The following is a 14,532-nucleotide window of genomic DNA, read 5'->3' on the forward strand; positions in this document are numbered from 1 at the left end:
ATGTCGACTGCTGTTACAATATTATTGTAACAGCACTGTCACTTTGACATCATCGTGTTAATGTATTTTTCTTCCCCCTGCCTCGTCTTCTCTCTGATGAATCGCTGCTGTGCTCCTGTCTGTTCAGGTTTCCCCGTTGTCACCCTGTCTCTAATGTCATCGCTGACCTAGATTAAACTTTCCAGCATGCTGAAAATGAAAGTGGGGTCTGCTAGACAGATTTTTTTTTGTTATTTTTTTTTACACTTGGCAACTGCCAAATGCTGATCATGAGCTGATTAGGGCCAATTAGCCACTACTTGCCAAAACTTGTCAGCGAGTAACTTATTGGGCTGAATCTCTTGTCGGACAAGTGAGGCTCTAGCCAAAAACACGGCTCATCCCACACTGTGCCAAGACAGATGTACCCAATGTACAGGGAGAGAACAACAACAGGGGGAGACGCTTTTGTATTTGTTTAAAAACCTTTACGTTTGACAGTGCAATGCAATTAGTATCTTTGTGTATCTTTGGTGTGTTCAACACGGGTTCACTCAGAAACAACATGAAGGCCAGAGATTCAGCTGAATAAAGTCAGCTTGGTCCTTCTCTCCCAGTCAGAGCCCCAGCCCCTCTGTCTATTGAGAGCCTCCTGTTACCAGTTGACTCTCAATGCTATCACCATGGAAATGAACCTTGACGGGGCCCAGGGAGAAGAGCTGAAGTGTGCACATGTGCACATGTGCATGTGGCCCATGTGTCGTGCCGAGTCACTCAAAAACCCCAAACAGGATGAACCTCGTGAGACGACTCTGTCGCGATCTCGTATGTTTATTTCTCCCTTTATTACCTCGTTTGTACAAGCCCTTTCCCGTTTAGCTGATGAAGATAAACAAAGCAAATTATCTCAGCACATTTACATTTATACCTGTGATGTTTGGTAACAGTTTGGCCTGTAATCAAGGAGAGAGAAGCCAAAGGATTCCTTTACAAACACTGGTTCTACTGACATGGGTTAATATATTACAGCAAGATGGTATTATTTCTACTCTACCTCTGATACTGTAAATAAGAGTCCTGTATACATACAGTATGTCTTAATATTATAAATAGTAATAGAAAACATTTAATCATATACATCCACATCAGCTCGTAATAGGTTCGGTGGGACTTGGTGTCTTAGTATTTTTAGTTCAATATCCAGTGATTACTACTCTGCTCTATTTGTGTTTTACTTTTGTAAATGTTTGTTTTATTAATGTACAGCACATTGGTCAAAACTGTTGTTTTTTAATGTCAGAAAATTGTGAAATGTTAAAAATGAAATCTGTTGTTTTGTCTAAACCCAGACGTCCTGTATTATATGAAACAGCATGTATTTACTTTAACATCTGTACAACAATATTATTGTATTACAATAATCAGAGATGGTCCACAATGCAGAGCAAGGATTTTTGTAACAGCAGAAAAAAGTCGTTCTTCCAGACCATAATCTCTTCATATTCATGACACCTGAACATTTCCCTATGTCAGCATTACCAGTGATGCCCTTAAAATGTTATAGTGGCTTTTGAGCATAGGAACCAAAACTGCACATTGCGTAGCATGGTGCACTTCGCATCCGACGGCATACAAATACGATTGTTCTACAGGCTCAACTGTAATGTCAGCTGCTTGCATGTGTGGCTCCTCATCAGACAGACAGTGTTATGAGGATCTTTGACATCCTGGATCATGTGTCTGTCAGACAAGACCGAAGCAGAACACTTCAGCTTAGAAGCCAAGAGGACAGCTGTCCCCTACAGGAGGGGGAAGAGGTCTGCCGGGTCCACTGATGCTTGTCGGGATTAAGTGGAGCACAACAGTCAGTGAACATGGATGCTCAGAGTGAAAATCTCCAAGAGTACCAGTTAAATATAAAGCACAATGGAGCTCTTGTTTTTCCATTAATATGGGTTATGCTTTTGAGCCATTTATCAACTACAAATATTTTATTGCTTGCTGGGTTGAAGCAGCAAGCCAAGTCCTCCTGAATAAGCACAGGTGGCACAGTCATGCTTAATAAACGTCAGCGAGAAACGTCCATGCAAAGTTTACCCATTAAGGCCTGAAACGCCAGGAAAAAGTGCCTCTAAAACCTGAGGTTCAATGCCACAAGTAAAGTGAATAACGTAAGAAAAACAGTAAGAAAATAAAGTTGTGTCAGTGCCTTGATTTAGTCCTGATGGACTGTGAAGAACAAGAACAGCATATAATGACTGTAACAGTCTGCTTCACATGTGACAGTGATAGTGCTTACAGCGCTGTGGCATCAGCAGGTAAATCCACTTTCACCCCTGGTGTGCGGTTAAAAACACTCCGTAGATTACGGTGGTAATTTTCTGTCTTCCGTCACTTTCAAACCATTCGAATTCATCGACGTTAACCATAAATCCCGGTTATCAGCAATGACGTCATCGAAGACGAGAAACTCCTCAAAATCACTGCCTTCAGAAATCTCTCCCCTGTCAAAGTCCTCCATGTTTGCTCCAAGAAATTTCAAAACAATTGTGCACAACCATTGTGAGTCTTCCTACCATCCATGAACATTAAAGGCAGGCTTTTAGCCAGCAGGGCGTACTGGGGACCAAATAAGACACCCAACTTTTAGGCAGGACTCCCTAAAGACGCCCTATATTTTCCTCCCATTTCCCCTGGTAACCGCTGATTGTGATCCAAATTAGCCGCAGGGTTTTTTCTAAACCAGGGAATAGGACGCTGCGCCCCCATGTAATAGGCGAGAGCTCCTTTGTCCAGGTGCCGATTGAACCCCAAGTCACACTATCAAATACGTCATTGGCGGCCAAAAGACTTTTACCACCAAAACAATGTTGTAATGATGCATGCAAAAACTGCGGCCAGCGCGCGCCTGTCTATACCCACTTAGTCTGTCCAAGATCAGTTTGGAACACCAATAAAAACGGTTCCAACAAGATGTGAGTACACAGTGGAACAGCACAATGCTGGAAAATCTCTTTGCACAGCCTCTAAAAAAATCCTAGCTAAAAGCCTGATTAAAGGTTTAAATTATTTGAGCTGGCAAAGCATGACGTCAGTCTCCTCATCAGTACAAAAATGTGTGCCAGTCAGGATTTGCTTTTCTCATTGTTGTCTCCATCTGTGTACTGACTTCTGACCTCTATTATTTCCAGGTCAAAGGTGAGCAGTGTGGAGCATGGGCAGAGCACTCAGGCCAGCTCGAGTCAGACCGAATGTTTACATGCAGTAATTGGATTCCCAATTGAATTATCTGGGTAAATTCAATTTTGTACAATTTTAGTAAGACAAACAAGTTTGAATGTGTAGTTTTGCTCGGAGAAACACTATTCCTTTCTTTCTAATGTAATGTAAAAGTGCGGTCGCCCCAATTTACTGCAGCTATAAAATCACCACATCATCACAGGCCTTCAATAACACTGCCACTGCAGCCTGATGTTTGCAGAGCGCTACGAGGGAAGCGAAAAACTCTACAGACGTGCTCAGTATGAGAGTGCGTTGCTGCAGGCGTCAATGCCATGCTGTGCTGAGCTATAATTCATAACGCAGGCTGATGTTGTTCAAAACAGTGTGATGCATTGTGCCATTACTCTCACGGAAGAGCTGTAAGCTACCATGCGCAGGCAAGGTGTTTCGGGGCACGACGTGGCCACCACAAAAGCTGCTGTGTGTCCCAACATCAACCTGTGCGGAGTCACACTCACCCTCCCTTACATCAGCAGGAGGGGCCACTGCAGGACACAGTAAGCTGCATTATAATAATAACAACAACAGGAAGTATTTAGCACTGTTTTTATGAACCACCCCCAACAGATGCCAGCACAGCCTCACCACACGTAGCTCTATGGCTACATCCATGACTTTTTAAAAACACCAAAAGGTGTAAAAGTGCTACAGGCATTTTTGCTTCCCGACTGGTTTTCACACCAGCAAGAACTCAACTCTTAGCTATGAATGAAAAGCTCCTTCGAGACTTATGGTGCTTTTACACTATACAGCACGGTTTGGGTACCAGGTTTTCCGTTTCTACAGTACCTCCTCAACGTGGGCGGGGGTCGCCATGGCACGGCTGCACAAAACTGCCGTGACGTTGTTCTATACGCGACGCAAACACACAAACTAGTGACTTGTAAAGCAGTTCTTCTCAGTGTGACTGAATCATTAGAAGCACTTCATTAAAAAGATTAGTTCAGTAATTCCTGCATGACCGGAGCACAGACTATAAAATACAGTGGGTGGGGCCGTGATTCGGCTCACAATTGCAGGCTTTCAGCAGTCCTCTCGCTAAATACAGCAGACTCCTCTGTTAAATACTGAGAAATGTCCTTGCTAAATGTTGGAGATTAACACTTATTATTAACCGATCTACAGTTCAGCATTGTCCGGTTTGATTCCTCTGTCGCACTCACGACTCCAGCAGCGACGACACTCTCCACAAATCAATTGCCGGCAGTCACATTTCAGTATCGGCTCTGCTTGCTTGGAACCTCACCTCATCACCAATAGGTAGGTAGGTTCTATCGCTAATGGAAAAGCAAAAAAAAAAGTAAAATTGAGCCGAGTCATGCTCGAACTGTATAGTGGAAAAGCGCACACATCTTAAAGCTCCAGTGCAAAACCTCTATCGCCCCCTGTGGACCTCTGAGTAATTACCACAAGACGTTGATCCTGAATTGACCTCATTTTTCAGGGAGCGCTTATGATTACGTCAGTGAGGAGCTACAATTGTGATTGTGACAATGATAGGATTGTGAGCAGTAGAATCATAACAACTGTAGCATTGTCACTGAGCTCCATTGTGTTGTGATAGTTTTCCTCATCCCCCTAAATACTTTTGTTTCCTGTGTGTGTTTGTCACAGGCCACAGAGGAGTGGGAAAAAAACACCCTACATGGCAGAACAACTACTGGCAATGGGAATGTGTTAATCACCTTTTTTTGTGGGTTCATACGAGTTATAATACTGGGTATATCAGCTAATTTTAATGTAAAAACGACTTCAAGTTTGACTTAATTGTCAACTAAGTTATACTATCTAAAACTAAGCAAATAACAGAGGAAAGATTCAAGTGCCTGTTTTTACGGGCATGGGCAGTTTACCTGAATGGTCATGTGATGGACATGTTTAGGTGTGTTAAAGGTCCCATATCAGATCATATTTCTCTCCAAGTTAAACTAGTTCCCTGGTGTCCTAATGAACATGTCTATGACATACTTTGGCCAAAATACCATCAGGATGAAGCACCACAGCAGTTCAATCACCCTGCCAAAACAACCATGTTCAGAATTCTCTGTTTAGTTTGATCTCTTTACTACTATTAGCTACTGGGAGCTAACAGCAGTTAGCATTTGGAAAAGTGATCATTTGCCGGCTCTAGCAGGCACATTGCCGTCATATATAACATGTATCAACTGGACAGATAAATCCTCTGAGGCTGGAAGTTTGTGTAGGACTCTGTGCTGCACTGTGGAGCCAAGAACGGAACTTTTCGCGGACTTCCTGTTTTCGGATGCCGTTGCCCTCACCAGCACTCTCACGTGTTTTACGGACAAAGTGGCGCCCCGCGAGACGACAATCATTTGAAAGCGCTCAAATGAAAACACGTATGCATGCAGCGTATATGTCTGCCGCCTCTTACTTCGCAGACAGAATGGGCCACTCCACTCGGAGCATTCCACTTCACCATTGACTCCCCCACCCCCCTCCTGTCTTCAGTCGGACTGAATGGTGTGTGCGCATACTGAATTGGACTTGAGAGTCTAGACGAAAATTATGCCAGGTATTTGACTGCTGGCAGGGTGTGAGGACAGCTGTGTATATATTAGGGTGAAAAAGTCAAACCATTTAACTTTTCGTCAAGTGCAGCAGTGTGCCGAAAGCACACACAAGCACACACTTACCTTAACCTAACCACAATTTACATCTTATTCTAATATTAACCACAGCCTCAGAATTAGGATCACACTTTAGTCGTGACAAGGCGAGTGATTACATCAAACATGATCCTTATGAGGTCACAAAAAATGCTTATACATACACACAGCACAGCAGTTAGGTGTGAAATCCAGAGGCTTAAATGTACACAGTTTCCCGGTCTCTGGTTCACACTAGAGCTCAACACGAAGGAAAAGTAAATGAGCAGTGAATGTCTGTGTACACATGTGAGTCTCCCAAAAGAACAAATGGTCCGTCCATAACTAATATGTTCTGCAGAGCATGGAGTAATAGGGCTCGAGTGAAAGGGCACAGATCGTTAATCACCACGACTATTTGAAGCGTCGCTCTGCTCAGTGCTCAAATCAGTGCAACTGTAGCGTATCAATTACTGTATTGACGTGGAGAGGGAATGTGGACAAATTAATATAATGGCCCAGATGACAAATTATCTTACATTTTATAGTTAGCACAACCCTTGGCATTGGCCGATTGTCTTCTATATCGACGCGACATGAAAATATCTCTTCTGGCCTCATCATAAATAAACACAGCCATGGCAGCCTCATTACAGGCGGATCAATATCATTTGTCGAGATGAAAACAGGCTCACTGGCAAGCAGCTGATGTTTTTTTGCGGGGGATCAGGGCAAAGCCAGTGTGGGAAGACTGGATGATGGGAGAATTAACAACATTAATCACTTTAGCCAAGGAGATTATCTAGTCTTGCTTAATTAGAAATCCCCCATGGGGCCAAAGAGAGGAGAGAGCAGGGCATGAAGGGATACCAAGCTGCCCAGCACCGCCTCTCTTAGCACTGAAGTCAGAAAAGGTCAGAATACTTAAATGTGAAAACATGCCTTACCCTAGAGGGAGCTGGATACTGAGAAGCTAGTGTGTCTTAACCCAAAGACTATTAATAAACAGGGGCTGGTAACTTGAATTAATATATAATTAGTACATTTCATCATCAAAGTAGAGATGTTTTTATGCATTAAATTTGACTTGTACCACCAGCCTGGAAAATCCACATCAGCAAAGAAGTAACAAGATGCATAATAAACAGGGAGACTCTTCTACATCGAGTTAAACATTCACTCTCTTTTTCCTTCCATTTGTGATCTCTACCCACTCCCCCCTCTCTCTCTCTTTAGGAGGTAAGCTGCTCACTATGAACGCCAGCTCGCCTCGCACTGGGAAATGTCTGCACCCCGTGTCCAAACATTTTCTGGAGGTTTTCCGTTCCGTTGATATAGTGCAGCGCGATATCGTCTGGGGTCGTGTGTTCACAACAGCAGAACGAGCAGTCTGAGAATTCCTCTCAAGGATGATGCTTCAAGCAGCCTTTATAAATCTATAATCCTTTTTCTAGTGTCTCAGATCAAAGGCTTTTGCACACCAGATCTAATTCAAACACTTATAATAGCGACGGAATTTCGCTAAGCAATATTACAGCTATTATTACTGAGGTCAATTTTGAACCTCATATATAATTTGTCGTTAATGGTACGACATTAAAAAATATTCAAATAAGCAGCGCTGGGCCCGTCATGACATTCACGCAGCGGGGATTTATTTTGATTTTATGGCTGTAGAATTCTAAACACACACGCACAGCACTACATTATAAGATACATTTAAACGGATACAGCTGTTGTAAGGCCCGGATATCCTCTTTTAATGTGGTTAACAATTACTGCAGAAACTGTACCTATCATACAAATGAATGTCAGTCTAATGTTAATCATAAAACAAATGAATAAGAATAAAGCTAATAATTACAGGCCAAGTATCACAGACTCGTCCTGCGCACAGCAAATCTGTCCGACACTGCGCTTAACCATGTTAGGATTTCTCTATTTATTCACAACATAGAGAACAAAGTGCATAGAGTCTGTGTATTGAACGTGGATGGGGCATCTCTTAATGTAGCTTTCTCCACCATTATCACTCCATAAACTCCCTCTTCTTTGGCCAGGTAACTTCCGCCCCAGGTTTCCCTCATTTATTTGAGCAGCGCCACCACGAGGAGACATGAAGAAGTGATGCCTGAAACTGTTTACTTTAGAGTAGAGCAGAAACAATTAATCGATGACTCGATTACTAAACTAGAAAACCACTCGGAGAGCGCAGACCTACGCCAAGGCAGCTCAGTGCCTACAAAATACACCCTGCTGGCGATGATGAGTTACAGCTCTACTTTAGAGCACCTTAATTTGTTGACTAAAAGATCGACGTTTACCCTGGCGTATCAGGGATATGTATTGCATAAGGAAGGATGGTGATATATCACCAAATCAACATTTTCACCCACCCCTAGTGAAGATTCTCTTGGTCATAGTCGTCTTCAGGAGTTAGCCAAAGGCAACTGGATTTGCTTGAGTTTCACGTAAAACATTCACTTGCCAGGAGAAAAGTGAAACATCACTTGGAGAACATGTGGAGGCAGCTGCATGGTTTCCGAGTGCATAGCTTAAAGCAATTTACTAACAGTCAAGCAACAGGAACTAGCCCCAGTCAGGATCCATGCCTGGCTCGAATATTACCCAGGTGATTTACACAGACTGAGCTATACTTGACAGTGGAGGAAATTTTACAGCACTAGAAAACAACTCTCTCCCGACAGCCAGCTCTCTCACTGGCATAGCAAATCTACGGGGACGGAATAAATCTTAAAGTGAATACACGATGGAGGCAAGAAAGGAGAGGAGGAGGAGGGGGTGATATCCCTGTGAGTAACACATTTATCCTCACGACAAAAAAAAAAAATACGAGTACGAGCAAGAGAAGCAGTCACTCATTAATCTCGGAGATGAGGGTAAAATACAGGCCCATAAATCACTTTAACTCGCTGGTAAACAAAAAAAACACTTTTTCCTCTATCTTGGCCTTTGATTGGTCACAGAAGTGACTCTGAGGAAAGTCCCAACGTTTTAGATCATTTAATGTGTGAACCATTCAGTTGCTAATTCAAATTTCATACTAATCATTACCCAGAATGCACCATACAAAAATATGTCACGCACCCTCCAAGGAGACGCATCCGGCATCGACTGAAACAAAAATACACCTGTACTGTCAGCTCACAAGTGCACATGTAACATTTGCAGTTTCTTAGTCATGCACTGTTACTTCACCGCAGGTAATAATGACTCAGCAAGTGTTAAATTATGAAAAGAGCCATTAAGGCTGCATTCATTTTAACTCCAGCAAGCATATCATATACGTCGAGTAAATGGGAGACAAGAAAAACGAGATTGAGAGGTGGTGCACATACAAATGTCTGTCAAGAGAAGACAGCAGTTACATTAAGTTGTAACTGCAATCCGCCAGGGTTGAAGGCGAGGTTAACATAACAGAACAGGACACAATGAGGACGTCTGGAAGGCAATGTAATTGAAGAAGAAAAGAAAGACTGAGCAGACACCGTGTGGAGAGGGGAGGGAGAGAAAGAAGATGGCGCCTGCCTGTGATACCGTTCGTTTATACCAATACACCACAGCCCATCTCTGCTGGGTACAGTACGTGATGATAAAAGTCTGTATTAACCTTGGCGATGCCCATGTTGGAGTCACTTGGGGAGGGTCATCTGCTGATAAGTAGTCATTTCCTCAGGAGATGGCAGCGAGGCATTACAAGACATAAACTTAAGCACATAAAAACGCCAACGTTTGTGTGGGTCATTGGGGGCATTAAGTGTTGCAGCCAAATTCTGATGACCTTGGAAGGTACACGGTAATATTATTAGGGAACTTAAAGGTCCATTGCGTAAGATTCATTCACTTCTCCTTTTCCCAAGCAGCATCAGCAAACTACGGTGGCCTTTGCATTGAAAAACTTGTGTTTTAAAGCAAGATGATTTGTCTGTTTGGACTGCTGTAGAAACACTGTGGTGCAAGACCTTAAATCTAATGGCGCTTTTCCATTATACAGTTGTAGCACGGCACAGTTGGACCCTACACGGGTTAGTTTGCTTAGTTTTCCATTACTATCATACCACGGTTTCACTAAAATGCTGTGACGTTGTTTTATAAGGGACAAACACGCAAATTAGTGTACTGAATCAGGTAATTAAATAAAAATTAGCTTAGTACTTCCTGCATGACCGGAGTGCAGACTCGATTTAAAATGCAGGTTGTACAATCGCCGGGCTAAGTGTTGCTAAATAAACCTCCTCTTGTTAAATATTGAGATTTTAGACATTTCCTGCTAAATGTTGGAGATCAACGCATGTTTTTCCAGATTTCTGTCTATTTAACTAAAGCTGAACAATTTTGAATAAATATCTAGTTGCGATTGCGATATGATTCGCGTGTCCGAGGGAAAGATTTTACCCATTTTCATTCGAAAAAGGATTACTGTCTGATATTTGTGCAGATCTGTAAGAAACAAAGACGTTCTCTTCAGTCCGTAGAATAAGATGTGTATAGATCAAGACCACAATGAATCTAAAATTATATTTTCACACACATTTTGGCTTTATCAAATATCGAACCTCCCGCAAGTTCAAAATAGTCTGTTTATTGCGATTTCGATATAATTTGATTAATTATTCAGCCCAGTTTTTAACTGATCTAAACTTCGGCATTGTTTTGTTTAATTCTTGTGTCGGGCAACGTGCTCATGACTCATGCAGCATGGGAAAGAAAAAAAGCTGAGTAGAGTCAAGCCGTGCCGTGCCGAGCTACAACTGTGTAGTGGAAAAGCGTCATAAGGCCAGGAAAGCAAATCCCTCCTAAATATTACACCCTGGCCTTTTAAACAATAAAGAGGACTCTTCTTTAAAACAAGCACACAACACAGACAGGAAAATAAAGGTCTACACCTACCTTTAAGCTGGTCAGCCACCACACTTTGTCCTATTCTCTCAGTGACCTGTCCGTCTTCCTGCAGGTATCGGTCATCCAGGAAGTTGGCGGTGGCTTGCGATAAGTGGACCTTCCCTGCTACGCCCAGCTGCTCCATGAGGTTGGCCAGGTTGACATCGTTTGACCACACGTCAAACTTGAAGCGCTTCATGCCCAGGATGCCACACAGCACCGTGCCAGTGTGGACGCCCACCCTCATGTTTACCATCTCCCTCTTTTCCTGGCAAAACTGCTCAATGGCTTGGATCATGCCCAGGCCCATTTCCACACAGCAATAGGCGTGATCCGGCCTCGGCTCAGGACAACCAGCCACACAGTAGTAACAGTCTCCTAAAGTGCTTATCTTTTCACAGCCAGTGAGCTCACAGAGTCTATCAAAGCGTCCAAACAAGTCATTCAGGAGCCCCACGAGAGCGTGAGCAGATTTGTTGGCAGACATTTTTGTGAAGCCCACAATGTCTGCAAAGAGGATGCTGACAGGCTCCATTCGTTTCATGTTGAAGGGTCTGAAGATGATCTGGCCTCGGGGGATGGAGGTTTTCTTCCGCTTGTTGTTTTTAGGGCTGGAGATGGCAGCTGCAGCGCCACTTGTAGAGTACCGTTTCACGGAATTGTCACCCATCTCTTCGTCGCCCTGCTTCATCAGTTCGTCGGCCACGATTCTGGGCATGACAGAGTGGATCATTCGCTCCTTCAACGCTTTCTCCACCTCCAAGTCTTTGCCGTGCATTATAGCTTGCCCCACCTTCAGGAAGGTGCTGCGCGACCGCACCTCGGACATGATGAACAGGTGGATGCCGATGGCGTGGGCACAGAGGTGGAGCAAGGCTTTAGCGGGGCCCAGCCAACTTAGTGTGCCCCAGTCTGTTAGAGAGATGATACTCCAGCTCTCCTCGACCTGAGTGAGGTGCAGCCAGCCCAGACTTTCAAATAACACCGAGTAGAAAAATCCAAGCAGGACAGAAGCATAGAGGCGAACATGGAGAACACTGTACAATAAAAGAAGAACCTCCATGCAGAGGGAGAACGTCCCTACAGGAGACAGACAGGGACACCAGGTGTCCTCTCCAACAAGCTTGTCATAGGACAGATTGTATGTGGGTCCCATGCCACTGAGCTCCTGTACGTCAAGTGCAGGTGTGGGAGAGTCTGGGTCCCTGAAGCCTGACGTCTGGATCTGGGGTGCCAGAGTGAGTACGAAGGTTACAACAATGAGCAACAGAGACGCTTGGTTGTAGAAGCGCGAGTAGAGCTTAGTAAAAGTTAAGAGGAAAAGGAGGAGGCAGAAAAGGAGGAAGGAGGCGGTCGGAAGGAGAAAGGTAATCCTGTTACAGCGGGAAGGGTTGGCAGCAAAGTACAGTCCCCAGAGGAAGCCAGCAGCAATCAGGTAAGCGAGGACGTAGCGGAAGCGCCGCTGGGTCTGAGGGAAACAGCGCTCTCTGCAGGCGTCCTCCAGGATCGAAGAGTCAAACTTTGGGTCCCAGAAATGACCCGCGGATCTCTCAAAAAGCTGAGGCATCTTCCTGTGCGAACGGAAGCTCCTGACTGTCGGCTTCCTGACTCCAGACTCGCCGGAGCTGCAGCTCGACGAGATGCTGTACTTGCAGTGCTTGGATCCCCCGATTAAGCCTCCCCCGATGGACCCGAGCGGCCCGCCTCCGTGCTTGTGTTTGACGCCGCTGCCAATCCTCACCGAGACGCCTCCATCTCCACTTGAGTCACAGCTCACTTCTGTGTGGTGAGGCAGCAGTTGTTGATGTTGAGGCGACGCCATGTTGATTATCAGTCGACGCAGACGCAAACACTGTGCTGAAGGGGCGTCGTTACTTTAAAGGGAACATAAATGGAAACCGTAAGGCAAAGTATTCAATCAGTATAAAGGGAAATTAAGTATTTTTTAAAAAAATCCACTCGGTTAGCAGTGGCAGGAGAGACACTGTCAGAACCTCCAGAGACTTTGAGTTGTTCATTCTTGCCACTCTTGACGTCAGTCCCTGCATTCCTCTATGTTCCCGTGTGTTTTGACGCACTCGAGACTGCAAGGTTCACTCTCTGTCTGCTGTGCTCCAGTCCAAGTCCACTCAGCTGCCTGCTGCACACCGTCTCACTCATTGGAAAAAAATGTGAACTCAGCACAGTAAAAAAAAAAAAATACAGTGTCCAAAGAGAAAAGTAAAAAAAAAACTGAAAAGTCAATAAAGGGAAGTTGTGAACACTGAAAGTAATAAAGTGTTTGCTTACATTAATATAGACAAATGTAGAATATATCAACTCTCTGTAAACAGGTGAGCTATAAATCAGCTGTTTGCTGTGCTGGACAAAAAACTAAATCACACCATCAACTTTCCATTTTCAGGTGCAGGTCAACATGAGATGAGGGGGTGAAAAAAAAATCCTCTAGTTCTCCACACATGCTCCTCGCCTCAGGGCCTTATCACAGCAGCTCCCGTGGACGCAGCCCCGTCCTTTCCTGACTTTACCCTCCGGAATCTCCGCCGTCTCCAAACGCAGACAGGATCACGTCTGCAGGGGGAGGGAGGGAGGGAGGGAGGCAGGGAGGGGGGGAACATGCGTGAGACGCTGTGCGCATAACACACTCAACTATATTAACCCCCGCTTCTAAGAAATTAATGCACTGAATGCCTGTATTGCTTATACCCACGCACACTCACGCGCCAAATCACAGTCACACATTGCGCGGCACAAAAACATCCACATTTTTGTCCAGAGACGTTTTGACCGCGGAGGGTTACGCGCGGGATTCACTCCGTGCCAATCGAGGGGAGGGGAGGGGAGGGGAGGGGAGGGGAGGGGAGGGGAGGGGAGGGGGGGGGGGGGGGGGGGACTCAACAGCCGTCCACGGACTCCCTGCTTCTCTCTGGAGGAAAGTTTGCTCGTGGCAGCTTGCTCATCCTCGATTGGCAGATGACGAAAAAACCCACAGAGAGTCGCGTTAATTTAATAGTCTCCACCTCCGCTCCACGTCCCCCCCACCACCACACACACACACACCACCACAATCCCCGAGGGTCACAAACACAGCACAACACCCCGGTGTTACCTTGATCCAGCCTGCGCTTCAATTGCTTTTCATGTGATGACTGTCTTCATGCCTCCTTTACACCTGTCCTCTTAACTCCCGAGACAAGTGGGACGGATTAACGGCAGTCCAGCCTTTCTCGTCCACGGAAACACGGACCAGTCTTATTTATGTCTCGGACCTTCCGTGTATTCCCGCGTGGAACCGCCGTGTGCGCGACTGTCCAGGCGCAGCGGGCAACAACACCGTGGCCGTAACCGCCACCATCTTCTGTGCGCTGAGTGCGCTACTGTCCAGCCGCGAATAGCGCGCGTGTGTGTGTGTGTGTGTGTGTCTGTGCGGGCGCGCGCGCGTGTGTGTGTGTGTGTGTGTGTGTGTGTGTGTGTGTGTGTGTGTGTGTGTGCTTTTAAACTAAACTCGTTTCCGTTACATTCCTTCAAAATAAAACCTCAAATGCGGTCATTCTTTGTCTATTTGACTATTTTTTACTTTAACTGTAAACGACTGTTAATTCACACTCATATTACTGCGTTTTAGCAGTAATTTCTCTAACAAATACGTTATTTTACTATAAAAAAAAATTAAAAAAAGATCATAGCTGCAGCCTGTGAAGTAATCATGACAACTGATTGTGACATTTCCAGGTGAAGCCTGTGAAATCATTGAGACACACCA

At 44.8% G+C, this 14,532-nt stretch overlaps 1 protein-coding gene across 2 annotated transcripts in view; it reads right to left on the reverse strand.

Annotated features, from left to right (window-relative positions):
* The window catches only part of LOC310932708 (adenylate cyclase 9), a 45,255-nt gene extending 31,161 nt beyond the window's left edge, over positions 1 to 14,094 (reverse strand). Inside the window, exons 1-3 of one of the 2 annotated variants that reach the window (XM_083896046.1) lie at positions 13,879 to 14,094; positions 12,764 to 13,340; positions 10,779 to 12,643 (exon numbers count right to left, since the gene is read on the reverse strand). In XM_083896046.1, the coding sequence (XP_083752172.1) occupies positions 10,779 to 12,591 (1,813 nt within the window). In that variant the 5' untranslated portion in view covers positions 12,592 to 12,643; positions 12,764 to 13,340; positions 13,879 to 14,094. Of the gene's footprint in view, positions 1 to 10,778; positions 13,341 to 13,878 lie in introns of both variants that reach the window. The other variant, XM_083896045.1, reaches the window with a different exon arrangement.
* Between the last annotated feature and the right edge of the window lie 438 nt (positions 14,095 to 14,532).

This window comes from Microchirus variegatus (assembly GCF_963457635.1).
Source record: "Microchirus variegatus genome assembly, chromosome: 10".
Classification (NCBI taxonomy): domain Eukaryota; kingdom Metazoa; phylum Chordata; class Actinopteri; order Pleuronectiformes; family Soleidae; genus Microchirus; species Microchirus variegatus.